The sequence below is a fragment of the Impatiens glandulifera genome, chromosome 1, assembly GCF_907164915.1.
Source record: "Impatiens glandulifera chromosome 1, dImpGla2.1, whole genome shotgun sequence".
In the NCBI taxonomy this organism is placed as follows: domain Eukaryota; kingdom Viridiplantae; phylum Streptophyta; class Magnoliopsida; order Ericales; family Balsaminaceae; genus Impatiens; species Impatiens glandulifera.
Window position 1 is genome coordinate 13,890,204 of NC_061862.1, and position 27,232 is coordinate 13,917,435.

The window sequence follows — 27,232 nt, forward strand, 5'->3', positions numbered from 1 at the left end:
GTTTGTGGTTGATAAAAAGCAAGGTTTTAAATTATGTGGTCCGATAAACGGGTGAATGGCCTTTTTGGATTCTGACTTCTTTACTGACTTCTTTACGGGTACCTTTTGAACCAGCTAAAATTCGGTTATTTCGAACCAAGCTAAAATTCGGTTATTTCGAACCAAGAGAATGTTCAAATATAGCTCCCCATAATTTATATATAATTTTTTGCGCCAAAATGTGCCGATTAACCTCCTAAATCCTTTGGTACTAAGCTTCCGTGAAGAATAAGCCCCCGTAGCGGGAATCATTCGATATTCTGATTATTGTGTGAAGTGGTTTCAAGAATTAGAGTAAATATGAGATCAACTATTTAGAGTAGAAACCTTCATATTTTGGAAACTACATTTAAAAGTTTTTTTTCATATATATATATATATTTAAAACACTTGTTCATATAATTTTAAGAGAAATGATTAGGTGAAGGAATTTGGTGAGGGAATATGGTGAGGGAATGACTTAACATAATCTTATTCGTTAAAAAAATCAAATAATTTTCTCCAACTTTTACATTTTCCAACCAATGAAGGTGATATCAAGTCATTTCCTCACCAAATTTTCTCTCTCTTTCACTCCTCTAACTTTAATTTGTTGTTGCATAATATAATATTTTACACCGGTTAGACTAGAATTCTTTAAAAAAATGATGTTAATGATCAGAACAATTTTCCTAACTTATAAAAAGTGGGATATGAGGAATACATGTTTAGCTTGGTAGAGATTTGGAGGATTCTTTTAAAAAAATGTGATTTGGGGAACCTTTTGAAATACTTGGATTGAGTATTTTTTTTTTCTTCCAAATTTGGTGCGTCACCATGTACCATCTTCACAGTATAGTATATGTTCATTTTTTTGTTCTTTCTCTTAATTAATTTTGATTCATTCTATAAAATAAATATTTTTTTTGAAAGTGGTGCATGATAGAGCATATTTAACATTTTTCTACTAATAATCTTTCGATTTTTATTTTTTATTTATGTTATAATTGATTATAGGAAAAAAGCTCACTTAGACGTATGTACTTGTACAACTAGCTCACTTAGACGTATGTACTAATAAAAACTCATCTAAACGTACGTACTATCAAAAATTGGCTCATTTAGCTTTTTTTAGTAAACCATGATTATTTTTTATTTTTTAATTTATATATTTAATAATTAAATATTAATATATTTTCTCTCTCATTCATTTTCATTTATTACTAATAAATGAACTCTCTATATTTTATATTTTTTATAATTTTTTATTATTTCTATATGAATATTTATTATTGATTATTTTAATTTTATTTAATTTATATGAGCATTCATCATTAATTATTTTAACTTTATATTTTTTCTTCTTTTTTATATTTTTTTTCTTATATTCACATTTATTATTAATTATTTTAAAATTATTTGGTCTCAATGATTGATGATTGAATATAACAATTAAAATCCTTTCAACAATAAAAATTCTTCCACATAAAAATAAATTAATTAAAAATTAAAAATTGAATAATAATAAAAACTCATTTATCAAACACCAAAAGAGTAATAATCAAATATTAGACAAAACAATGCACCTTCCTATTATAAGTCGTGAATAAAAATTAAATAAAAATTTATTAATTTCATTTTTGTTTATATTAAATTAAATATTACAGTAAAACATAAAATTCATAAATAAGTTGTTAATTTTTTTTAAAAAAATAAGAATTTAAGAAATATGAGAAATAAAAACTAATAAAAAAGAAAGATGACATATAAAAGAAATTAATAATAAAATAATAAATAAAATAAATTACCTGCTTTAATTAATAAATAAGTTGTTAAATTTTTTAAAAAAATAAGAATTTAAAAAATATGAAAAATAAAAACTAATATAAAAAGGAAGATTACATATAAAAACGAAATTAATATTAAAATTTAAAAAAATAAAAAATAAATTATCTGATTTAATTAATGAAAAAGTATGAGAGAGAAAATATATTAATATTTAATTAATAAATATATAAATTTAAAAATAAAAGTTAACCATGGTTACTAAAAGAGGCTAAATGAGCCAATTTTTGATAGTACATATGTTTAAAAGATCTTTTATTAGTATATACGTCTAAATGAGCTAGTTGTACAAGTACATACGCCTAAATGAGCTTTTTTCCTTGATTATACTCATCTATACTAGTTATTTTTGTTTTTATTCCAGATTTAGAATAACTATTTTCATTAATGAAAATAGAGAATATTATTTTAAAAAACTAATGTTTTAGGTATTGATTTTCTATATTAATGACAAGGTTCAAAACAAACTAGTTAAAACTTAAAACATTATATATTTTATTATTATTGTTATGATATTATTTTTTCTAAATGGTTAGCCATAAACCATCAAAAATAAGAGTTTACATTAAATCGATCAAAAAAAAATTTATATGTAATTGTAATAATTTAATTTATTATATATATATATATATAAATAAGTATGTTTATAAATTTATTATTTAAATATATATATAATTAAATATAAAATTAATTAAAAAATAATAATAAATAAATAACTATAAAAAATATATTTACAAAATTAGTTGAATTAATTCATTTATTTGAATAAATAATAACTATTTTTAATATATAAATATAAATTCACATTTTTTTCAATAAAATCATAAAATCTTAATTTTATAAGTTTTAAAATTTTATTATCGTAAATTTAAAATAATAATTTTTTATTACTTTAAGAGTTTACATATATTAAACTCGTTAACTTTCTTTAAAATAATAATAAATCTTAAGAATTTAAGAGTTATTCGAAAAATCAATGAGATAATCAATATTTTTGAGAAGGTATGAGCTCGATAATTTATTGAAAAATATGTTTTTTTTATTTGCTCTCATATCCTATATTTTATGTAGGGCTTAAACTATTTTCTATTATATTCCTGAATCATTTAAAAAAAATAGTCATTTATCTCGACATTATGTAACATTTTATTTAACCCTTAATAATATTTTTTAAAAAATACGTCTTAATTATATAAAATCTTTGGACATAAATTTTAAATGATTAATGATATTTTTTTATGATGGATAAGAATAACTAATTAAGGTAATAAATCTATATCATTTAATCGAAACTAAATAACATTAAACTTCTTACCAACAAAATCTTAATCTATGCTTATATTTTTACTATTAATACATAATAATAATATAATATATTAATATTATTAATTGAGTTATTAAATAGACATTAAAGCTTATAAAAATATAATAATAATATAAGCGCAACAACGACGCTTGTCTCAACCGTCAATGAACATATATCATGCTATTTAAGCTAAACTGATCAGACAATTGTCGTGTTCCCCAATTTTACGTTTATTTCTCTCGCCGTGAAAATTTCATGGAATCGACAGCTAGACGACGCATTCAGGCAATTCACAACCATCTCGCCGCCGCCGGAACCGATGCAAAATCTCTCCTATCCACAAACCAGACCGCTGCCGAGTTTGTCTCCGGTATATGTTTTCCCATGTTCTCTGTTCTATATCTGTAATGGGTCTATGATATGTTTTGTTTTGTATGTAATGAATAATGATGCTTGATTATGCATGTGACATGATATAACAGTTTGAGTTGATTCGTTATGCAAATTTCTTAATTTTATCTTAGTACCCATTTTGTACTAGGATGAAATGTTTATCAACTGATCTTATCTATGTTCTTATGTGTGCTGAACAGAAGAGGGTTATAGTGCAGTGCTGCCTGAGAAATTGCAGACAGGGAAGTGGAATGTCTACAGGTTGGAAATTGGAATCAATCTATCTTTAATATGCAATACATTTTTCTCATGTAACAATGTTTTTATGTTCTTTATCTTACAATGTAGATCTGCACGTTCTCCTTTGAAGCTTGTAAGCAGATTCCCTGATCAACCTGAAATCAGAACATTGCATGATAATTTCGAGTTTGTGACTTTCTTTTTTATTCTAGTTTCATAGACCATGTAATTTTTTAGCAAGATAAACTGAAAATTTTCTTCATTAACCAATCTTAGGCATTCAGTTGAGTTATTTAGAGAGTACAAGTACTTGGGTTCACGAATTCGTGTTGATGGAACTATTGGCGAGTAAGTTTTTTTTTATGAACAACTATGTTTTTTTTTGGAGAGCAACTTATCATATTTCTTTTTTTTTGGTTTTGAAGGTACAAGTGGGTGACATATGGGGAAGTCAGTACTGCTCGATCTGACATTGGTTCTGCTCTGGTCTTTCATGGGATACCAAGGGTGAGAACTTTACATTAAACAGGGGCATGTATGATTCATTCAACTCGTATTTATCAAAAAAAGATTAGATTTTAATAACATTTAAAACCCTTTTGTGTAATTCATGACAGGGAGCTGGAATTGGTCTATATTTTATCAATAGGCCAGAATGGATAATTGTTGACCATGCTTGCTCTGCATATTCTTATGTATCAGTTCCTCTGTATGATACACTTGGTGGGGAATTGTTTTCTGAGAAGCTTCTGTTGTATTACAAGCCATGTTTTCTAACAATACAGCTTCCTGGAATCTCTGCAGGTCCAGATGCAGTTAAATACATAGTGAATCATGCTGCAGTACAAGTTATATTTTGTCTCCCACAGTCTTTGGATATTGTAAGTTCTTGCACACATGTTTCTTAGTTCTTGGTCTTTGTTATGGAACTAACTGCCTTTGCATAAAAATGTTGAACCTTCTTCGGTACATAGGCACTGGGAAAATAAAAACCATTAACACCCTTTCATTTTTTAATGCCTTAAGTTTGCACAATCCGGGCTTTTAATGATCTTGATTATTTTTAATTTGCAACTGATAACTACTTTATCTTTGTCCCTACAGTTGATGAGCTTCTTGTCTGAGATTCCAACTGTGCGTATCATAGTGGTATGAGACCTTTCCAACTGTTTATTTATTTTCCTAGTTTGAAGTAGGGTAGTGATGATCGCATGCTATATTGTCTGGGAGCATATGGAAACGCTGACATGTTAGTCTTTGCATCTAGGTTGTTGGAGGGACAAATGAAGAAACATCATCTTTTTCATCAACAACAGGACTTCAGGTTTTAACATATGCAAAACTACTCAAACAGGTGACTTTGCTTTCCTTTTCAGTTCCTATAAAGTAAATTCACTAGAAATGTAATTGTTACAGTAGGATGTAGGTGAATTGCTTGATAAATTTGACCATATTGGAAAGGACACATAACATGGTCTAGTTATTTTATGTTGTTCAGATGTCATGTTATGATTAAGATTGTCCTGGACCAAACTTTTGTGAGTAATGCTTAAAGGAGAAAAAATATATGATTAATTAGTAGCATCTTTTGATGATAGGGTCACAGCAACCCCCAACCATTTTTTCCACCAAAAGCAGATGATGTTGCCACTATTTGCTACACAAGTGGTACAACTGGGAAACCGAAGGTATCTTTTAATAACTGTAGATTTTGCACTTGTTGCTTGCTGTTTATGATACTTACAAAGCGTGTTGTTATTTTAATTCACTGAAGGGAGCTGTTTTGACTCATGGAAACTTCATTGCTAATGTTGCTGGGTCAAGTATTTCTACAACTTTCTCCCCGTCAGATGTGTAAGTAGAGATGACTTGATCGGAAAGAGATTCAGAATTCCTATTATGTTGACGAACATATAAATTTTATGTTTTACTAATTGTTATCTTCGTGGCAGCTATATATCTTACCTCCCTCTGGCCCACATATACGAGAGAGCAAACCAAGTCATGTTAGCCTATTCCGGATCTTCTGTTGGGTTCTACCAGGGAGTATGAAACTTATCGATCTACTCTATGTTAGTAATGTTTCTTTGAGTGATTTTGTCAATTCGAAATGGCTAACATACTATATGATATCGGAGCGATTTTAAATCAATCAATCTGGCTGATTTTTTAATTTTCGACAAGTTCATAGATTGAAGCAGACCAAAGAGTGAAAGAGAAGTTAGTTAAATGCATGAGCTATCCCAATTCAGAGATGGGGATATCTCATATATTTCTTTGATTTTCAAAAGACTTGATTATTGAACACATTTCTGCAGAATTGTGATATCCAATTATTTGGATGAGGAAGAGTAGCATTCACTGAGAACCTTTTTCATTAGCTAAATGATCCAATTGAAGCCTTTAGGAATTTAAGAATAAATTTCTTTTTATCTGTTTTTATGTATAATGCAACATTCATACGAAACTTATAATATTTTTTAACTTAGACATTTCACTACTTCATTCATATTTAGGTATTGATCAAGTCAGTCAAGGGCCATCTCGTTGTTCCTAAATTTGTTGAAGTATAGAGTTGTGGATTACCGATCCCTTTTTCTTTATTAACTTGGTATATGAGTGAACTCTTTATTAGTTAGATCCTGATATAGATGATATTTTCTGTCTTACACATCTATTTAAAAGACATTTGAGAAAAAAATTATTTTCTTATGATAAGATTTATATTCTTGACATCTTCTATGGAAACAATGTTTCCAAGTACTAGACATTTGGCTAGATTATCAAGTACTTCCCAAGTTATATCTTAAAGACTAATCATTTACTCTTAAAGAAAAGTATTAGTTTGCTTTGATTTGATGTTTTTTTCTCTTTAACAACGAACACTGAAAGAAGTTTGTTAGGATCTCAGCTCATCTTATTGGCACTTTGTATATACATGATTAGTAAGTTTATCGTTCATCAAATGTTCAGATCATTTGTTGTTGTTGCTTTTTCCCTCCACAATAACAGGGTGTGATATGAAATTAATTTTCTCTTGGAACCTGATCTCCTCATTCTTAACTTACTACGTGCAGGATAGTTTGAAATTGATGGACGATATAGCTGTTCTAAAACCTACATTATTTGCCAGTGTTCCGCGGTTGTACAATAGAATATATGATGGGTAAATTGCAGCAGTTGAAAGTTTCGAACTATGATGTCATATCAAATGTTGTTCAATGGTATCATTTTCTTTTGCATATTACAGTATTACAAATTCTGTGAAGTTGTCGGGTGGTCTGAAGGAGAAGCTATTCAATGCAGCCTATAACGCGAAGAAACAAGCAATGTTGAGAGGTGAAGATCATTACACTCCACTTTTATGTTTTATTATGCCATGATACAAAATATTAGTTACTTCATTGTTTGTTCACATCCTTCTAATAATGAGCTTGATTACTTGTTCAATATCAGGCGAGAATCCATTCCCCGTGTGGGACATATTGGTCTTCAATAAAATTAGGGTTAGGCTAGGAGGCAGGATCCGTATGATGATGTCTGGTGCCTCACCTTTGTCTCCAGATGTCCTGGACTTTTTGAGGATGTAAGTGCACATATTCCTTTTACATAATGAGAGTAAAAATCTTCTCTTGCTATTATACAAGCTGTTTTTGTTACTTTTACTTAATTGCATTGTCAAGTTGCATATTGCAGATGTTTTAAATGCACAGTATTGGAGGGGTATGGTATGACAGAAACTTGTAGTGTTATATCTACATTAGATGAGGCTGACACTTTAACCGGTCATGTTGGTTCACCAAACCCTGCTTGTGGTGAGTTATTGATAGGATTTGTATGGTGTTTGTTGCATATTTTGTTTTAAACATTGTGAAATGTGTAGTTGGGCTGGTTCATTCATGTCATGTTACTGAACAATTTCTGTTTCAACTCTAACCCAATTCTTTGCAGCATGAATTAGTCTTTTCTTTATTTGATAAATTGATATGAGATAAATCAGAAATAATTGGTTCAGCAATTTATTGTTGTTATATATTAGCATATTGGCATCCATAGTCAATAGACTATAAATAGATGTCTTTGATATCAGTAAGATAGCATTGCAATAATATCCATAATACTGTAAAGGGGTTTCTAGAGATTTTTTTCTATGGTGCTGCTATTGATTTTTTTTTTTGTTTGGTTCTTATTTTGTTTTTAGAAATAAAGCTTGTGGATGTTGAGGAAATGAACTACACATCACAGGACCGGCCTCACCCTCGAGGTGAAATCTGTGTGCGAGGCCCAATCATTTTCAAAGGCTACTATAAAGACGAAGTTCAAACGTACACACCTTTTTCTATCTTGAATTTCTTGTTTCATCCTATTTTTCATTGATTTTCTTTTACTCTAGTCTTCCCTTATCTTCATATCATTAAGTTCTTATGTCTCTGTGTAGCTGAAAGGCTGATAAAATTCATATCTTGGACAGGAGAGAAGTACTTGATGAAGATGGATGGCTTCATACTGGTGATATAGGGTTGTGGTTACCAGGTGGCCGTTTGAAGATAATTGATAGGTTGTTTGAGAACATCTACTATCTTGCTTTATTTGTTAGGGTAGACTTTAAACACCAATAAGACTACTATAACTGGAATGTTTAGATTGAGATAAGAAATAATTGCCACTTTCTCCAACAAAAATTCATTTTCATTGCATGCCTAGCATATCGCCAATTTTAACTGGTTTTCAATGATATCTGAGTTGTGGAATAAAAAACATAAAGATTGATTACCGAGTGTTTTGCTGCTAGATTATTGCTTTTGATTGATTTCTTAACAATGAGGTTTAGCAAATAATAATATTGAAGTTTGTTTTGTACATCATGGAGGTCAAGTATAAATAGCTCACATGGTCCTTACAATGTGTATTCATCCTGGGCATTAAACTGATTTGTTACTTTGTCATATTCTTCTCTGTCGACATTTCTCTCGCCCATGTAAGATAAATGATTTTGTTGGTCACTGAAATCATCTGTAACTTTTTTACAGGAAGAAAAACATATTCAAGTTGGCCCAAGGAGAGTATATAGCACCAGAAAAAATCGAGAATGTGTATGCCAAGTGCAAGTTTATTTCCCAATGCTTTGTTTATGGTAAGAATTTTGACTAATTTGCTATGCCCTTCTCATTACTACCTAGTAAAGATGGGACATGTCTGAAAAAATGATAGTTATGCTGTTTTCTAGGTATTTTCTTCATGTGCCATAAAAATATAAATAAATTAATTGCATGTCTCAAGTTATTTCACATGAGCCTCCTTGATTAGGTGATAGCCTCAGTTCTTCCTTGGTGGCAATCGCCTCAATAGATGAGGAGACAGTAAAGGCATGGGCTTCAACTGAAGGCATTAAGGTGAATTACTACTAATTAAAAATGTCTAACTTTTTTTTTTATTGAAATCGAGGGTGAAACCCAAGAAACGTTCATAAACAGTTTGAAGAAAAAAGAGGGTGAAGAGGAGAAAAACTAAAAATACAATAAAGTTAGATTCCGATAAGCTCGAGATAGTCTCATCTGGTGCATATCCCCTTCTTCTCGATTGATGCAGAAATTTAAAGAATAAAACCTTTAATCCTATCGGCCCCAAAACTCTACTGTTTAGTATTTATTACATTGAAATCTTTAGCAAGTATATGAGATAATTTAAGAACACGTTTTGGTAAAAGAGATTGAAGAAAGGATTTGATTTAGTTTTTAATATAAGTTGAACTCGTTGACGAAAATTGCAGTATAATGACATGAGAGAACTATGTAATAGGCCAAGAACAAGAGCTTCAGTTTTAGCTGACATGGATGCTGTTGGAAGAGAGGCTCAGGTATTTCAAATTTTCAATCTCAGAAAGAAATTCCATTTTGATTTGTTTTGTTGTGCCCATGTTTGATTATATAATTATTGTTTCACAGTTAAGGGGGTTTGAATTTGCGAAGGCAGTCACTTTAGTGACTGAACCATTTACATTGGAGAATGGTCTTCTCACTCCAACTTTCAAGGCAAGTTTATTATAGGAATAATCGCACTTGCTAAACAAGTATTTCCATTTCCGACGAATTACAACTACAAGTAGTTATTATCTGATGAGAAATCTTATTTGTGTCTACGTTTTCTTGCAGATCAAAAGGCCTCAAGCGAAAGCTTATTTTGCAAAAGTCATTGAAAGCATGTACGAAGAGCTTTTGAGTTTTCATAACCCCTCTGTGCAGAAACTGTAATAGAGAGAACATATATATATTCCTTTGAGAAGACTTACTTGAATGTTTTAGGGGATGTGTTGAATGATTGGCTATTTGCTTACATTTTCTTATGAATAAATGGAGACAGTGATTAAATGACTATGTATTGGAGTTAGTCTTTGGATTATCATTCCTTTAAGAAGTATTTTACTGAAGGTATTCATTTGGATTTGCTATACAAAATAGTTATCAAACTTTAAAATTCAACCACATTTTTATAGCTTCAGCCTTCATTTGTTTTATAGACACCTATCTAAAGCTCTCAATTAACTACTAGAAAAAAAATCTTCTGACCCGATTCGCTTGGGGGTATGCTGGAATCTTTGAATTTCACCTGAGGCACAAAGGTAAAGCAATCATCAGAGCTAGAGAAGTATATCACCAAATTTTTCTCTTTAAATTTGAATTATTGGACAAATAATGGTATCAACAAAGAAGTTACTTACCGGAGAAGTCCAATCTTCAATAAGATGGCTGGATTAAATTGTAGAATTTTGGCTCCATTTATGGTAAGCATATAATTCAATCATACATGACCCTTCTCATCTCCACAACTAATAGAAACAATTACATCTCTTGAATAATGAATTGATCTCAGCTAGGACAAAATTGTTCCTTCAGCTTCTTCCAAATTTCAGGGCCTTGGGAGTTTTTATCAACATACCTTCTAATAAATAGTTCATCGGTTATTGCAATAATCGTGCACAATGACAAGTTAGGCTCTACCAATCCTTGACATCTAAGCCAACTATACATGGATAACCTAAGCTTGACTCGTTGAACATTGTAGCTAATATATGCTGGAAAGCTAACCAAAGACGATAAGGGATAACCCATACCATTAACAAGAAAGTCAATCTTAATTTCAATCACATCTTTTGATTGATTAAGAATTTGAGGAGCTATCTTGATCATTTTCAAAACATCTTCCCTACTTATACCGGTCTTGACGAGACAATCAAATCTTTCCTGGAGTTTCATTCCACTTCCTCTGAATCTCTTGAGAGCTTTTCTAATTTCATTAGAGTCCTTAACAAATCCCAAGTCCCGTAAGAACTTTGTCTTCATCATGTAAGAGTTTTCATTTAGACTAGGCAACGGTTGAACCCTTAACCCTAGTTCCCAGTCTTTCAGTATCAGAGGATTCTCCTTGATGATATCACAGATTCTCTTCTTCCCTGTTTGAAGACTTCCAAGAACACTGCTAGCCCTCTTTAAGTTACATGAACCAAGCAACAGAGGATTTGTGCAGATCAGCTTACCTATTCCTTGAGCATCCATATCTATTTCAACTAGAAACCGATGACTTCTTTTCAAGTTACTAACGAATTTCGCAAGCTGGATTTGTGGAAAGAGCAAAAAGAACGATAAAAAATCCTTTCTGGTCCATCCGAATTTCAAAAAGAAAGTAATCAGTGAGTAACTTGTATTTCCTGAAGCGAAAAGAAGCGTAGGATGCTGACATATGAGTATTCTTAGTTGCTCGTCAGAGCCAATAATACTGCTGAGTAGGTTTAAAAGCTCAAACAATTGGTTCCATCTGTATACAACATTCTTAATTAAATGTTTTGAAATCCAATCATCTTCTAGCTTAATACTCTTTAACTTATCAAACATCTTGAGAAAATACCTATCCTGATCACCAGTCAAGAGATATGGACTTGAGCAGACAATATTCACGATGATATCCTTGTTTATCCCCATTTCTTCTAATGTTTGAAGCTTTGACTGAAGCAGACCATTACCATATCTAAATACATCCGCTGCCTCCTTGTATATCCTTCCCAACATGCCACGCGGAAAACCGTAGTTACATAAGACAGTGTAATTTTGCAGTAAGGTCTGATTATCATCAAGATACATCAAGTCCCGAGGAAGAAAGGAAGAGTATTCGTAAGGGCTCAAACCCATGCTCTCAAAGAAAGGTTCAAATTCATTGATGGGGTTATATCGTAAGAACCTGGTAATAGAACGTCTGATACCCTGTTCAATATTTACCCTTTTCAACAATTCTTGGAGGAAAAGAGGTGAATGACGACTAATATACTCTGCATCTGTAAACGGGAAGCTTCTAGTACAGTGAAGATATTCTATTAAAGCGGTTTGGGCTTCTTTTGTAGCGCGAGAAACTTTGAGAGCACTGTCAATAGATGTATTTCTTTTCCTTCTGTATAACCTACTTCTTCCTGTAATGTCGTAAGACTCATTCGACAGTACATTTGATTCTTGTGATTTAAGGCTGATATTAACTGAAACCCGTTTGAGAAGGGATGGCAATCTAAGTTTCTGCAAATGGGTCATCAGAAATGTGACAACATTTATAACTTTTGATTCAACAGAATCAAATAGGCAAAGATTACCTTCTTGTTAGTTTGGAAGGTATGAATATGATGATCTTTCTCAAACAAACCTTAATGTCTTCTTGTTACTGTCCTTTGTTATCCTGGCAGGATTCTTCTTCGTTCACGGTGGGCGCAAGGACGACTGTTCAATACACGTTTAGGTCATTTGAAAAAAATGAGAATACCCTTTTCTCGAAAAATAAAATAAAAAATAAGTGCCAATATTAAAGGAGTAGTCTTTTTAAGCTGAGACAGTGACTTCCTAAACAAACCCAACAATTCTCTATCTTTGGAAACCGCTTCTCAGTGATTCCTACTCTGCATCCTTCACAAACCTCAAATCAATCCGTTCATCACCCATTATCACTATTCACCGATGATCGTTGTTCTCTAAAGCAAACCCTGAAAGGGAATTCGAAGATCAAACCACCACTACTGGGAAGCAAGATATATATATCGAAAGAGAGCTTGGGTTGTGTCGATTTCATACAGGAAGTTAGGTACGTTGAAGTAAAGAGAACTATAATTCTCTTCTCATCTCCTCACGAAGTCTAAGCCAAGTGGCAAATATTTCTACACTGAGGAATCTACAAACGAGGCCTGATCAGTTGGGTTTGGTTATCTTTTAGCCCATTTGTCTGTGGATGCCACTAATAATTATATGATTTGAAAAGGGAACATGCTGTCGAATCATCTTCAGAACGGTTTGGAGACTGCCAAGCTTGTTTGGTCTCGTCTGCCAAATTCAGAAGATGGTGAATTGGATGAGCTTGGCACATCGAAGAAAAATGATGGAAGCAGCGTAGAGAGTTTAGATTATGAAGTTATTGAGAATTATGCCTACAGAGAAGAACAGGTTATTCTTTAACCTGAAACTCGTGCTTATGTACTGAGAATGCTTAATATGTGAACGTGGTTCATATTTGTTCTTTGCTTCTAATGTTCAACTGTTGCTTGATATCTGCAGGCACAAAGAGGGAAGCTTTATGTTGGATACTACGTGGTTGTGAAATGGTTCTTGGCATTACTTATTGGGATTGGTAAAGTAGACATCTTCTCTTGAGTTTATTGTTCTTATTAAATATTCACGTTATACTGATGTTCAGTTCGTAAATACTTGAGTAGTTACTTTGGAGGTATACAACACTAGTAAAGACTTGAGGCAACTGCAAGAAGTCGTTTTAAAAAACTATGAGAATAGGTTCTACTTGGATTTTCAGAAGCAAATACTTCACATGAAGTGAAACATGATGCAATACAGCCAAATAATTATGTCAGGAAAAAGATTCAGTTTTCCTTCATTTTGGCTTGTTTATTTATAGATTCGACCGTGTTGGAGAATGTGACATCCTCAATTATATGAAGCTACTTTTTTTTTTATGTAGAAGCTGTGAAAGTTTATCCTTCTATGCCTGACTTGCCTTTGATCGTATTTCCAGGTACTGGATTGGCAGCTGTATTCATTAACATTTCAGTTGAGAACTTTGCTGGATGGAAGTTCTCATTGACCTTTTCTATAATCCAGAAGTCTTATCTTGCTGGATTTTTTGTATATGTGCTGATTAACTTGGTATTAGTCCTGTCTTCTGTATATATTGTCACATATTTTGCACCAGCTGCGTCAGGATCTGGTATTCCTGAAATTAAGGGTTATTTGAATGGTAAGCCGTTATTCTCCATATTTCTTAGAGATTCCATGCCAATCTTAATTTTGAATTTTTTTCTGCTCATGTTTCTATTCTTATTGATATGCAGGAGTAGATACCCATGGCATTCTCTTTTTCAGAACCTTGGTTGGGAAGGTATCTTTGTATACATTTAAATTTCCTTTGATTTAACAGTGATCTGTTTGACTTCTAGGATTATTTCCAGCACCATTAAAATTGTATATTACATTGTCCTTGTCAAGATATTTGGAAGCATTGGTTCAGTTGGAGGTGGTCTAGCTCTTGGAAAAGAAGGCCCTCTTGTACATACTGGTGCTTGTATTGCTTCCCTCCTTGGTCAAGTTAGTAATTTGACTTCTGTAGTTTTCTACTAAAATTAAGAAATTCTATTGCATTCATGTGATCGTGAACTTTGGAAAAACATTTCATAATCTATGCATCTCCTTATCTGATAGTTCACTATGATTAGGATTTGATTCTGAGGAGTTATATTTTTTAACTTTGTTTTCCATCTTCTGTATTGTTGTATCTCGGTTTGTTTGTGAAGAAATTGATTGTTACTCCAATTTATCATTTTAGTTTGTACCCTTTCAAGCTGTTCTTTCTTGATCTTTTAAGCAAGTTCCATATTTCTTTTCTATAACAGTACTTTATTCTTTCACGATAAAATCAGATGGTTGACTCTTCTCCATAATTCCTTGTACTAATTATTCTTTAAGGGTGGAACCACAAAGTATCATCTTCGCTCCAGATGGCTACAGATCTTTCAAAGTGATCGGGATCGCCGAGATCTTGTAAGTGGATCTATAACCAAGATTGTTAATCATTGTAGTCTTGCAAATTATAATGTTGATTCATTATATGTCACTGTCCTCTAAAATATGTATGGATTAGTTTTTTGGCTAAATTATATCCCATATTCTCAGGCTCTTAAAATGTTATATCTTCTTGATTCTATTAGGAATTCACTCCTCTAATCTCTAATCTCTAATCTCAAATCAAGATAATGTCATCTTCTTAGAATTTTACATCTTCAATAAACTTTATTGTCACTCCCTACTTTTCATATCTAGTAGTTTAAACACATGTATCTTCATTACGATCATGAATTACTCTATTATATGATTTTGTTTTCACGACATAGCACTTAATCTGCTCTCCTCTAATTTTAGGTAACATGTGGATGTGCAGCTGGAGTTGCTGCTGCTTTTAGAGCTCCAGTTGGTGGTGTCCTATTCGCGCTAGAGGAAGTCACATCATGGTACTATTATGAGTAATATGTTTTCATATACATGGTTTTGTTGGTTGGGCATGAAAACTTCTATGCAATTTATGCTTATATGTGTACAATTATTCTTTCAAATGAGTAATTTCACTATACACACACACACACACATATATATATATATATATTCTAATGAATATTGATTCATATGAATTGAAGGTGGAGGAGTCAGCTTATGTGGCGTGTCTTTTTTACTTCTGCCATTGTAGCTGTTGTGGTGCGTTCTGCAATTGGATGGTGCAAGAGTGGAAAATGTGGGCATTTTGGCTCTGGTGGTTTCATAATTTGGGACGTCTCAGGGTGAGGATCTAAATTGTACATTTTGTTTTTAATTCCTTGATCTTTTGTTGATTTCTTAAATTACATTCTCTCTAGTGGACAAGAGGACTATTCATTTGAGGAGTTGTTTCCTATGGCAGTCATTGGTGTTATAGGTGGTCTTCTTGGTGAGTTAGAGCTCTTTTCCCAATTTTTCTTTTCATATTTTACTTATTTGTTGAACTTGAATAAGACATTTATGTTTCTTGTTATGCAGGAGCCTTATTTAACCAGCTTACTCTTTATATGACTTATTGGAGACGGAACTTCTTGCACAAGAAAGGAAACCGAGTCAAAGTAAACCTCATGATACAAGTTATATGTTCTCTGAATTTCCTATTATAGTATGTTTCTCTGATCATCCTTGTGCTTTCCAGGTTATTGAAGTGTGTCTTATCTCCTTGATAACCTCGACCATTTCCTTTGGATTACCACTTTTTAGAAAATGCACTCCTTGTCCAACCTCTGATTCAGAATCTGGTATTGAATGTCCTCGTCCACCTGGAATGTACGGGAATTATGTAAATGTAAGATATGGAGTTGATCTTTCTGATTTTTGTCAATGTTTTGACACAACCATCACACATAGAAAATCAAATTTGGTCATGATGTTATATTTCTTTTGATTTGGTGTGCATCCCTTGTAATTATAGAATGTGAATGCCCTCATTTTCATCTTTTCCACAACTCAAATCTCATTTTCCTTATCCTGTGAGTGCTGCTAATTTTTTGTGCTATTTGCAGTTCTACTGTGGAAAGGAAAAAGAATACAATGATCTTGCAACTATCTTTTTCAATACCCAGGTTTAGAAAGTGTCTATATCATCCAAATTCTCTACTATCTTTCCCAGATCTTATCATATTTTCTTTAATTGATTCAGGATGATGCCATAAGGAATCTGTTTAGTGCAAAAACAATTCATGAATACAGTGCCCAAAGCTTGCTGACATTTTTGGTATGTTCACTTCCATTTAGAATACATTGCATCTGCATTGGTTGGAAATCATAGTAACCGTGGATAATGATTATTTATTAGTGCTCATAAGTCATATCTTGCAAGTAAATATGGGATTGTGTGGAGCCTAAGATACATGTAGTATTGAAAATGTATTAGTCTTATCAAGTATTTGAGGGCATTATGCATATCTTATAGTGAAACTCATTGTGGCAATTTTGAATGAGTACCATGACTGACACAATGTTTACTTACTAAACTATTATTGCTTCTGAATGAATTATGTATTCTTTTTTTGAGAAATAGTTAAGATGTTTATAATCAAAATCATGACTTTAGATTCATGAAGTATATATTTTATAATCTCTTGTTAGCTTGATATAATGTCTTCTTTACCCAATGACTCAGTCTAATATCACTGCTATGTTAAATAGTCAATTTTCTGACAGATATTTGAATTGAGTAAATCTTTTAACCATGATGTTGTATTTTCTCTTTAATGCCATGTGAAACACATATATGGAGAGGAAAAAATAACAAGGCTATTAATTGTAGCTTATCCTACGAAATGTTTTCTCGACTTTGATTCTCCTGTATCTTTCAGGTTATGTTCTACTCCTTAGCAGTGGTGACGTTCGGGACTGCTGTCCCAGCTGGTCAGTTTGTTCCTGGGATTATGATAGGTTCCACATATGGCCGTCTTGTTGGGATGTTTGTTGTCAGTTTCTACAAGAAGCTTAACATTGAAGAGGGCACGTAAGTTAGTCAATTAGGCCTTATGAAATAACCATTGGTGTATACAGTTGTATACTACATAATTTTTTTATGAATGTTTAGCTATGGTAAAAAGGTCTTTTTGTTACACGAGGATGTGTGATTACAAAAATTGGTAATGATATTTTTATATATATATAATATGTGTAGATATGCACTGCTAGGAGCTGCTTCATTTCTTGGAGGTTCCATGCGGATGACTGTTTCACTTTGCGTAATTATGGTTGAGATCACAAATAACTTGCAGCTTTTACCTTTGATCATGTTGGTTCTCCTTATATCCAAGGTACCTCAATATTTTGGAGTCTTGCATATCAAATTTAATGTGTACTGATCATAGAGTTCCATTTATGCAGGCTGTTGGGGATGCATTCAATGAAGGTCTATACGAACAACAGGCTCGCCTGAGGGGCATTCCATTGCTTGAATCAAGGCCCAAGTACCAGATGAGATATATAAAGGCAAAAGATGCATGCAGAAGCCAACAGGTACTACTTAGAGAATTTCCTTTTCTGCCATTATGTTATTTCTATTTTTTTAATAAGTCAAGATAAATGAGTCCAAAAGGTGAAAGATACAAAAAAAAATGTACAAAGGGCGTAAAAACAAGTACCACTGAAAAGAAGAAGAAATAAAATGGACTCGCCAAGGCTTGTAACCACCAAGGATGGTGGTATGGATCGATAAGGCGCACAAACCTCAGCTCCAATGAAAAACATCACCAAACCCTTCCATTCAAAGCGCTTTCAGTGGGAAGCGAACCCGTGACCTTTTGGTCTCTTAAGTTGACTATTTCCACTACGCCACCACCCTAGTGTGGTCATAAAGTTCCTTTTCTGCCATTATGCTTTCAATAAATAATTTTATAATCTATTTTTCTTACAGGTTTTGTACTTTCCACGCATTGTCAAGGTTGCTGATATAGTTTCCATGTTAAAGAGCAACAAACACAATGGTTACCCTGTAAGTTGACATGATCCATTACAGAGTCCTCTTTTTAAGTTGACTTCCAGGTGTACTTATATCAAATGTTTCATAACCATCTAGGTTATAGATCACAAGAGAAATGGCGAAACACTTGTTATTGGCATCATGCTTCGCAGGTTGATGAATCATAAAGTCTTGTCATTTTATTTATCCAAAGTACTATCATGATCAGATTCAGTTACTCAGGATTACTCAAGCATTCTATTTGTATGCAGCCACTTACTGGTACTCTTGCAATCTAAGGTAGATTTTCAGCATGGTCCTTTCACATCTGATTCAAGAGGTGGTTCCTTGCCTATAAGGTTAGTGGAAGTCTTGGTTCCATTACTTTCTCATGTAAAGACTCTTGGGTTTTATTTTTCCTTGATAAAATGGTTCACCATTTTCCCAAAAAAAAAGTCATTCATTGAGGCATGTACATACTCAACCAATAACAAGCCTACCATTGAAATTCTCCAGGCACAACTTAAGTGAATTCGTGAAACCCGTTTCAAGTAAAGGAATAACTATTGAAGATATTCACCTAAGCTCAGATGACATGGAAATGTACATAGATCTAGCTCCATTAGCTAACCCTTCTCCTTACATTGTCCCTGAAGACATGTCCCTAACAAAGGTAATGATTCTATACACTGTTTTAATGATCTTGTGGTAATTGTGAAATGTGACAAGGATTTTAGTGGTTGATAAAGAGATACTTTCAATTGATACAGGTGTACAATATTTTCCGTCAACTAGGATTACGACACATATTTGTTGTTCCCCGTGCTTCTCATGTTGTTGGAATGATTACAAGAAAGGATTTATTGATGGAGGTAGTTCATTTTGGGTTATTACATATGTATATATATTGTTTTTCAAAAAAATATATTTATATATGTATTTTCAAAAGTCTGGCTAAATTTTGAAATTTATGTACATTTTAATGCAGGAGAATGAGGATTCTGTGGCCATGGAACTTCAATCGACTAGTGTAAGGTCTCAATCCTACTTCATCTTCATAAATTTGTAAGCTTGGCCTGCATTTGACTTAAAAGCACCCATGCTAGTGATACAACTCTAGACGTTGCACCCACCCATTTAGGGTAGCTCAAATGGTAAGAGTTTTAAACTAAAATGTTGAGGTGTGGGGTTCGATTCCCACTGACCCTGATTGAAGTTGGGAGTCATGATGACAGTGGTATGCTGGAGTAAAAAAACCCTGGTCTAAAAAATAAAAATCAGATATTGCACCAAAATCATGTGAAAACAAATGTTCAACCTCTGTTTTTCATGACTCTTTCTAGGAAGGAAATGAAGGATCTATAAAATAGAAAAGGAACGAAAAATTGGAATTTTATTTTTTCGGATATTATTTCTAGCTAGACATTTCCTTTCTCTTCAAGTGTAAAAAAAGGAGGGGTGGAAATGCTTTACATAGTTGATTATTGATGCATTTCACTTTCTTAGAATTAGCTTCTCAAATATCCTAATTGTCCTTCTCTACCATTTGTTTATTGTTGACTACATTGCAGAAGGAATGACAGAAGACAGGTCACTAGGAGTGCGGAAACAGAGACTCCACTTCTGAATACTTTCCTGGATAAACGCCGCCCCCAAATCTGATGCAACATGCAAAATTTTCCCCAAAGTCCAATTCTTTGTTTTCTTTTTTATAATTTATGGCACTAGTATTAGTAGAGAAATTTCATTGAGTATCTACTCGATAGATCTAAGTAGATCCAGGTCCCAACTAACAGGCCAATATGTGAATGTTCAAGTACTATGAAAATATAATGCAGAAGGTTGACGCAGCATATTCATCTTTGGGGTCTGCAATAGGTAACAGATATGATAGGGAGATCTAACTACATGAAAATATATTTTGTTTTGCAAGGATTCTTTACATTTTCTGACTTACAAATAAGTATTCACTTCAGTGAAGAATGTGGGACTCTACATTAATGTTATTTCTTAATTCAATCTCAGGATATGATACTGATGTTTATTTAGTATTTATTTATTTATAAAAAAAGGTCCTTTTACCATAAAAACAAAATTTGAATTGAAAAGGAAATATTGGAACTACAACAATTAAGTTTGGAATTTGTATTTGGGAATTGGGATGCTATGTCTAAGTAAGTTTTGTTTTAAAAGCATTATCTCATTTAAATTCATATTTGAATGTGATACTTAACACACACAAAAAAAAAATCTTTAAAAGTTTATTGATGATTTATTGGTTAAATAAATATTCAAATAAAAAAAGTGTTTTTAAAGGCCAAATATAAGAGGAAAAATTAAAGCTTTAATAGACCTAAAGTCTTGTAAACAATATTTGCTAATGGGGTGATTATCTAACTCTTAAGAATTTTAATACCAAGCTTTGTGGTGAAAAATCTTGCATTAAGAAGGGATTAAACCCTTTTGAACTCCTGATATTGAGGAAATATGTAGAACTATTTTATAATTTGATTCATGTAAAGTTGCTTCTCTTCTCATTGAAGACCTGATCTCCCAAGACTGCAATGAAGGAGATTAAATTGCTCAAAACTGCCTATAAAATAATAGAAGAGGTGTTTTCTGACTTTAATGATTTTTCAGATGCATATTTGGTCCTAATAAGCTGGAATTATAATAGAGGGATGAAGCAAAGGAGATGACAAAAAATGGGCAAAGCCATAGTTGATCATCATAGTTAACAATGTACAAGACATGAGCATGCAAAATGGCTGTCTTGTATTTGCATTGCCCAAAGAATATATATAAAAAAACACAGACATGGTGATTGCCTACACTCCTAACCCAAACAAAAAGTGGGTAAATCAAACTACAACTTTTAAGTCTGTCGTCTAATGTGAGTATGAAGAATGAGGCCTTCACTGCAATAACACAACGTGACATCGGATGGGTTTACCTTTTTCTTTTGGATTGAAAACTTTGGAATGGAACCAAGGTCGAAACCAGAGAGCAAAAATGGAGAAGGGGCAGGCAAGAGAGAAATGGTTCATTCTACTATTTTCTTCTTAACACCATCTAAATGCAACTCCTGCTGTTTCTTAAGGTGTCTCTGTGCAGTTGAAGTCACAATCTTGAGAAGGAAGTTCATGATCATGAGACACACTATTGTGTTCCAAATCGAAGTAAATGAAATACCCCACCACTTCTTCACCTGAAAATATGTTAAAGACAGTGTTGGTGAAGAATCAGTTAGACATGAATAATGTGTACAAATATCTGAAATGATGATGATGCATGATGAAATACATTTGTAAAGGCAAAAAGCCCAAATAAAAACATTACCTTCATATTTGAAGGAACAGGAGAGGGGGTAGCCATATACTTTTCTCTGGCTGCATGCAGTTTGGAAATGAGATTGGGCAGGATTGCAGACAATCCAGGTATGAAACTGAAAACCCAAATCAACTCATTTTCGATCCAGTCAAGAAGTTGATTGTTGCATACCAGAATAATAAACACTGTCTGCAAATAGGGTGAAAAAAATGAAGTAACAATTAACCATGAGAAATCATAATGAGCAAAAAAAACACATACTTGTATGTGAGTCTTAATAATGGCCTTTCCAAACAGTGTTGCAAGGAAAAACTCCCAAAAAGGAATTCCAAATTGCCCACACATTATGCCAGCAAGATCAAAAAGAGGATTCGGGATCTACAAGGAACAATAGTTAGTTGAAACTAGTTTTTCTTTGCAATATCTCAAAGTTAAAAAAATTAACTAATGATATCCTTGTATCAAAACTTCAAGAAATCTTTATGTTCTTAATACCAGAATTTCAACTATCTCCAAATAAACAATTAGATCCTGGTCTCAAATGATCAGAACATGTTCAGATGACATGAATGAATGCGAATGAATGCTTAGACCAGAATCGGATCTATGTAAGGGCTGTAATAGGTTTAAGCCCAGCCTAAAAATAAATCAAATTTATTACTTACTACACCTTCATGTATCCAAATTATTTAAAACTTATAATAGATTAGTAGTATAGTGATTTTTAATATAAATAATGTATATTTTGTCCTGGGTTCCATTCTCTCCATGTGTATTTGTTTTTACAAAAAAAATTACATTATGTTCAAGCCCCCCTAAATTTTTTCCTTATATTATGTTCAAGCCCCCTAACTCTAATTTTTTGGTCGGGCTTAGACCCTTTCAAATGCAAAGGGTTAATAAACTAACCGAAGCAAGCACTAGAATTGTGAAGAAATTTAGATACTGTGAATGCGAGAGCAACCAGCGCTTCATCTTAATTAGACAAGAAGCTATTGCTCCATCATCTCCTGTGGAGGAAGACTCAAATTCTTCCATAGCTTCTATTTTGCTACCTGATATTTGTGCTGCACAGAAAATTGGATAGCAAATGTTAACTTTAGTATAAATTTATTTATTTATTCTTCCCACCTACAGATATTGGATTTGCTTAAAGGCTGAAAGTCATCTATACAAACAAATATAAATAAACACACCTGCTTTTGAGATGAAATATGGAGGAAGTTCTCCAAGTGCTGTCCCAATGCCCCACAACACAGCTTCCACCTGAACCTGTGGCAATATGCTGCCGAGTGGAACTCGAGAACCATGTGAAGATGAAAACAATGGAGGTCCAAATTCTGAACAATCCTTGTCAAGCCATGAAGGGCCTCTTTTCAATTGTATTGTGTCATACAGACCATTTTTAAGATTGACTCGACCGCATTGCATTGCTTTTAAGGTGAAAAAGGCAACATGAGGACCCAAATAGAGCACAAATGTATGAAGACCAGATCCTGCATGAAAATAAAACAAACACATCAATTGTTCATCAGATCCTTAACAAGAAAACATACTACTGAAGAAGATGCGCACAAAATTCCGGATCATGTATTCCTGATTTTACCATCTAAAATGCAGTTTGTAGTAGATAAGTATCTACACTATACATTGATGCATACAATAACATAAATTCAAGGACTTGGCATAAAAAAAATTAACATTTCTCACCAAGACCAATAGATGATGCAACACCAAGCGCCACCCACCACAGCCCGAATTGTAAATATTGGCACAGCTCCTCCACATGCTGAGCAATAACTCATATTATTCTACAAGTTATCTTAATAATGCCTAATAATCATTGACAATCAAATGTGAATGTGACTAATCTTGAACAAAAGTTAAAGAGCAACCAAGAAAGCATAGCCAGATTGAACTGAAATGAAATAACCACCATATAAACCTTTAAAATAATCAAAATGACAGAGGGTTCAGTAAGTTCATTTGATAATAGTAACACAAAGTGTGGAGTCCCTGAAGCGTTAACATATTGCGAAATCTACCATTTCCTAATTGATCCTGATAAATGACATAGGAGAGTTATAAGCAATAGTGCATTGTAATAAGTACCTTTTCATGTGGACCATTGACTGTCAACAAAAATATTGCAAGAATCAAGACAGGAATACTCAGAAGCAAAAGCCAACCACCGTGGGCTAAAATATATACTACTGATTTCTCAACATAGCTCATAATGGCTAAACAGAAGTACTTCAATGTTTTCAAAGGTTGAGTAGTTAGTGTTAGATTCTCTAGATCCTTTTGATGCTTCGCATGAATTCCTGCTCAAAAGGCAACATAATAGACGATGAGACCAAGAGGATATTTGAAAATAGAACTGACTGGTTTACAAGTTTCCTAATCCATTTCAATCTGTTATATTCTTAAAAAATGATGACACAAACTCTGTTCTATGCAATTTATTAAATGTCCGAGACATGCAAAACCATATAAGTTAATTTCTATAAGCTTAGAAAGCATTGATTATTTATTTTTCTTTTATGGGTCACTTTAGACATGCAAACAAATACCATCAACCTTAAGACTTGGTAGTGTTTGATAACCCAACTTATTACTTAATTTAAATAATTAAGTGGTTATTTGAATTAAGTTCATTTTAATAACTATTATTTAAAACCGATTAATTATTAGATCTAACTTAAATTAAGCTAGAAAATCTAGCTTAATTCCATAAGTTATAAATGACTTAACTTTGTATGTAATATAGTAATAGTTTACAAAATACAACTTTAACACATGCAAGTTAATCAAATTACTTCACTATAAGCTAAAATAGCATTTTAAGTGTTTTTCCTTAGTTTGACATTTTATCAAATCAACTTACATATCTAATACTTCAAAATTTATATATTTTTATTTGGTTATTCAGCATTTATTTTTCAAACACTTGACTAATTCAGTGTTCAACAATCTAACACTTATTTTTCAGTTTTATTAATCACTCCCTTAGTAGTCAATGGACCAAACCATTTTTGTTCTTTCTCATTCCTTTGAAACCAACAATTGTTCAAATCCACCTTAGAACAATAGTTGGCCAATCATCAAAATTTCCAACTTATTCAAGTACTCCTTTGTCAATTAAGGGTTTGCAATATCTCATCAAGTGTTCCCCAATTAAGTAAGTAGATTCATTCTTTGGTACCCATCAACTGCCTTAACTATTCGGAAGCAGATTCTGGTATTTCCTTTCCTTACAACTGTAATTTTCACTTGGGTCAACCTTGTCTATAGTAGCTATTTCTCAAATTTCAATATAAAGAACCAAAACAATAAAATTGTATCCTGAAATACCTCAGCTTATTAACAAATGTTCCATAATATGTATATATGTATTTACAATTTATCAAGTTCAGTAAAACACTATATTATTCATGACCCATATACACACTACACACTATCTTTTGGGTTTTCTTATCAACTCAACGAATTCAGAATCTCCCAGACTCATCAAATTCAACAACTTTGTTCATATTAGAATGGATAGGTTAACATTACAATAAGCATAAGAAAAAGGGAGAAAGTTGAAGACTTGCCGTCAATCTGCATGTTAGAATTTCGAGAATCCGTCAGGGGTGAAGATTTGCTAGAGGCAGCTTTATTGTTGGAACCCATTTGGCCTTCACCTCACATGCTCTAGATACATACAGATTATTGAACTTGGAAGCAATAGATAGATACAAGGGAACATTTATTTACTAATCTGTAAGTAGATGAAGACCTAAGAAGCAAAGGAACTGACTTAGATTGAGATTATTATTATTATCTCTTTCTCTTGCCTGTTGGATCTTTCCTCCGTCTGCTTCGTTGCACCTGCAAGCTGCAGGGTACAAACAGATGGGAGAATAATACATTGAAGAATAAATTCGATTTTATTTATTTATTTATTTTCCCTCTTCTCTTCTAGGCGGCGGATAAAGGTTGGAACTTGGAATACAGAATAATGGAGTTGTACTTCTTTGTTTGTGAAGAAAATTGATTAATTGTAAACTGGGCCAATAGGGTTTGGATTGGTAAGAATTGTAGAGTTGTTGTATGCCTTAAAATGTTTCCAACATTCATCTGTAAGCCCATTCTATGAAACTGAAAGATTGTTCTTAACCGTTGGAGATTGCGGTCCTAATAATCTTTCTTGTTTGTCCGGTTGGAAATGGACCATACTCCTTAATTTGTTTTAATCGAACTGAATCGAAACAAAAATTGAACCAAATTGACTGTGATTAAAATAAAAAGTGAACCAACAAAAAAACGAGTTGGATGTGTTTCAAGCTTGGTACTTAACAACATATGACCGATCTTAACAACATATGATCTATCCGAACCACTACTCATCAAAACGAAGTCGTTTGTTCGTGATAAACTTAAGATTCTACAACCAAAAAAAATCAACCTCTTCTCAATTTGTCTTTTTATTCTCTTTAATAATAGTGTTGTCAAATAAACAAATGAAATAAATTGTCTTTTATTTGTCAAAAATTTAAACTTTAGATATGAAATTTCAAATCTTTTTGTAACTATGAAGAACTAAAAACATTTAAATTTTTTGGTTTTTAACTTTCTATATTTATGATTTATTATTTTTATAAAACACATAAACCAACCGTTAAGAATTAAATACGTGATTTTTGGTCTTTAGGGTATCCATTAAGATTTATAATATGCAGCCCCAGGACAGGAGTATATTTATCATTCTCATCTTCCAAGATTTTTTTATTACCACTTTGGTCCGGTTTGATTTCAGATATTTTCGTAGAACACTGTTTATATCATATTATATAAAAAAAAATTATGATAAAATTTATATAAAATTATATTTTTCTATAATATATTGTAATAAATTATAAAATTTATATTATTATAAAAAAATAAACTTAAAACTCTTATAAAATATAAATAATAAATAAATATATTCGTAAAATTATATATTTAATTATGTTTATTAGTATTCTAACAAATAACTACCGGTCAAATCAGGAAAATATCAATTCCCATTTAGATTGAAAATTGGGACCTTGTTATAATTGTAAACTTTAACCCACTTTTATCGCTTTAACCATTCTTATCGTTTTAAATATTATTGTTTCTAATCTAAAAATACCTTAGGGGACACTTTGCTTCAGACCTATTTAGATCTGGATGCTATTAAGGAAAGTTTACTAATTTAGTTTGAGAATCTATGCAATAATTAATAATTAATTTATAAAAGTTGTTCAAATCAAAAACCACTGAAAATTTGTGAAAAAAAAAATATAATGATCATAAGGTTATTGATGTTGTTTGAGTATAATAATAAAATATTTAAAATACACATTATTCAAAAAAAAAATGGTAATATAAGTTAGGTCCCACTTATACCTGAAAATAATTAATTATATATGTTACTTTTATATTTAATAAAGGTAATAATTGAGTCTGATCATTCACGTTCAAATGTCTCTCTAAAAAAATGATAAAAATAAAAAAATCACACTGATTTTTTTTTTTTAAATAACTCAT

The 27,232-nt window shown here is 32.2% G+C and overlaps 4 protein-coding genes across 6 annotated transcripts; 2 read left to right on the forward strand and 2 right to left on the reverse strand.

Annotated features, from left to right (window-relative positions):
• Positions 1-3,387: 3,387 nt before the first annotated feature.
• LOC124919181 (long chain acyl-CoA synthetase 6, peroxisomal-like) lies at positions 3,388-10,202 on the forward strand. The gene is made up of 23 exons (XM_047459353.1): positions 3,388-3,539; positions 3,763-3,823; positions 3,911-3,988; positions 4,079-4,150; positions 4,228-4,309; positions 4,420-4,525; positions 4,607-4,683; positions 4,907-4,951; positions 5,070-5,156; positions 5,401-5,490; positions 5,577-5,656; positions 5,755-5,848; positions 6,880-6,968; positions 7,053-7,141; positions 7,259-7,388; positions 7,499-7,617; positions 8,004-8,127; positions 8,274-8,360; positions 8,833-8,936; positions 9,110-9,195; positions 9,573-9,659; positions 9,748-9,834; positions 9,955-10,202. Exons 1-23 carry the CDS (start codon positions 3,425-3,427, stop codon positions 10,051-10,053), a joined length of 2,088 nt encoding a protein of 695 aa, XP_047315309.1. The 5' UTR covers positions 3,388-3,424; the 3' UTR covers positions 10,054-10,202.
• Positions 10,202-12,541, reverse strand: LOC124919180 (transcription termination factor MTEF18, mitochondrial-like). The gene is made up of 2 exons (XM_047459352.1): positions 10,521-12,541; positions 10,202-10,408 (listed from the first exon to the last, which is right to left on the reverse strand). The coding sequence occupies exon 1, from the start codon at positions 12,373-12,375 to the stop codon at positions 10,669-10,671; it is 1,707 nt and encodes a 568-aa protein (XP_047315308.1). The 5' UTR covers positions 12,376-12,541; the 3' UTR covers positions 10,202-10,408; positions 10,521-10,668.
• Positions 12,542-12,621: 80 nt separating this feature from the next.
• On the forward strand, positions 12,622-20,384 carry LOC124919179 (chloride channel protein CLC-d-like). 3 transcript variants are annotated; one of them, XM_047459349.1, is made up of 24 exons: positions 12,622-12,916; positions 13,091-13,272; positions 13,384-13,456; positions 13,856-14,077; positions 14,172-14,218; positions 14,326-14,424; positions 14,803-14,877; positions 15,256-15,344; positions 15,528-15,668; positions 15,744-15,814; positions 15,904-15,983; positions 16,064-16,213; positions 16,431-16,490; positions 16,568-16,642; positions 17,247-17,398; positions 17,567-17,702; positions 17,773-17,904; positions 18,302-18,379; positions 18,464-18,519; positions 18,619-18,705; positions 18,863-19,019; positions 19,117-19,218; positions 19,335-19,381; positions 19,918-20,384. In XM_047459349.1, exons 2-24 carry the CDS (start codon positions 13,096-13,098, stop codon positions 20,006-20,008), a joined length of 2,397 nt encoding a protein of 798 aa, XP_047315305.1. In that variant the 5' UTR covers positions 12,622-12,916; positions 13,091-13,095; the 3' UTR covers positions 20,009-20,384. The 3 variants fall into 3 exon arrangements, with proteins under 3 accessions (XP_047315305.1, XP_047315304.1, XP_047315307.1); XM_047459348.1 differs by having other exon boundaries at positions 12,622-13,272; XM_047459351.1 differs by having other exon boundaries at positions 12,622-13,272; positions 19,335-19,376.
• A 661-nt stretch (positions 20,385-21,045) lies between these two features.
• Positions 21,046-25,592, reverse strand: LOC124920946 (vacuole membrane protein KMS1). The gene is made up of 8 exons (XM_047461536.1): positions 25,273-25,592; positions 23,789-24,000; positions 23,387-23,465; positions 22,873-23,172; positions 22,586-22,743; positions 21,938-22,054; positions 21,686-21,865; positions 21,046-21,554 (listed from the first exon to the last, which is right to left on the reverse strand). The coding sequence occupies exons 1-8, from the start codon at positions 25,349-25,351 to the stop codon at positions 21,390-21,392; spliced, it is 1,290 nt and encodes a 429-aa protein (XP_047317492.1). The 5' UTR covers positions 25,352-25,592; the 3' UTR covers positions 21,046-21,389.
• Between the last annotated feature and the right edge of the window lie 1,640 nt (positions 25,593-27,232).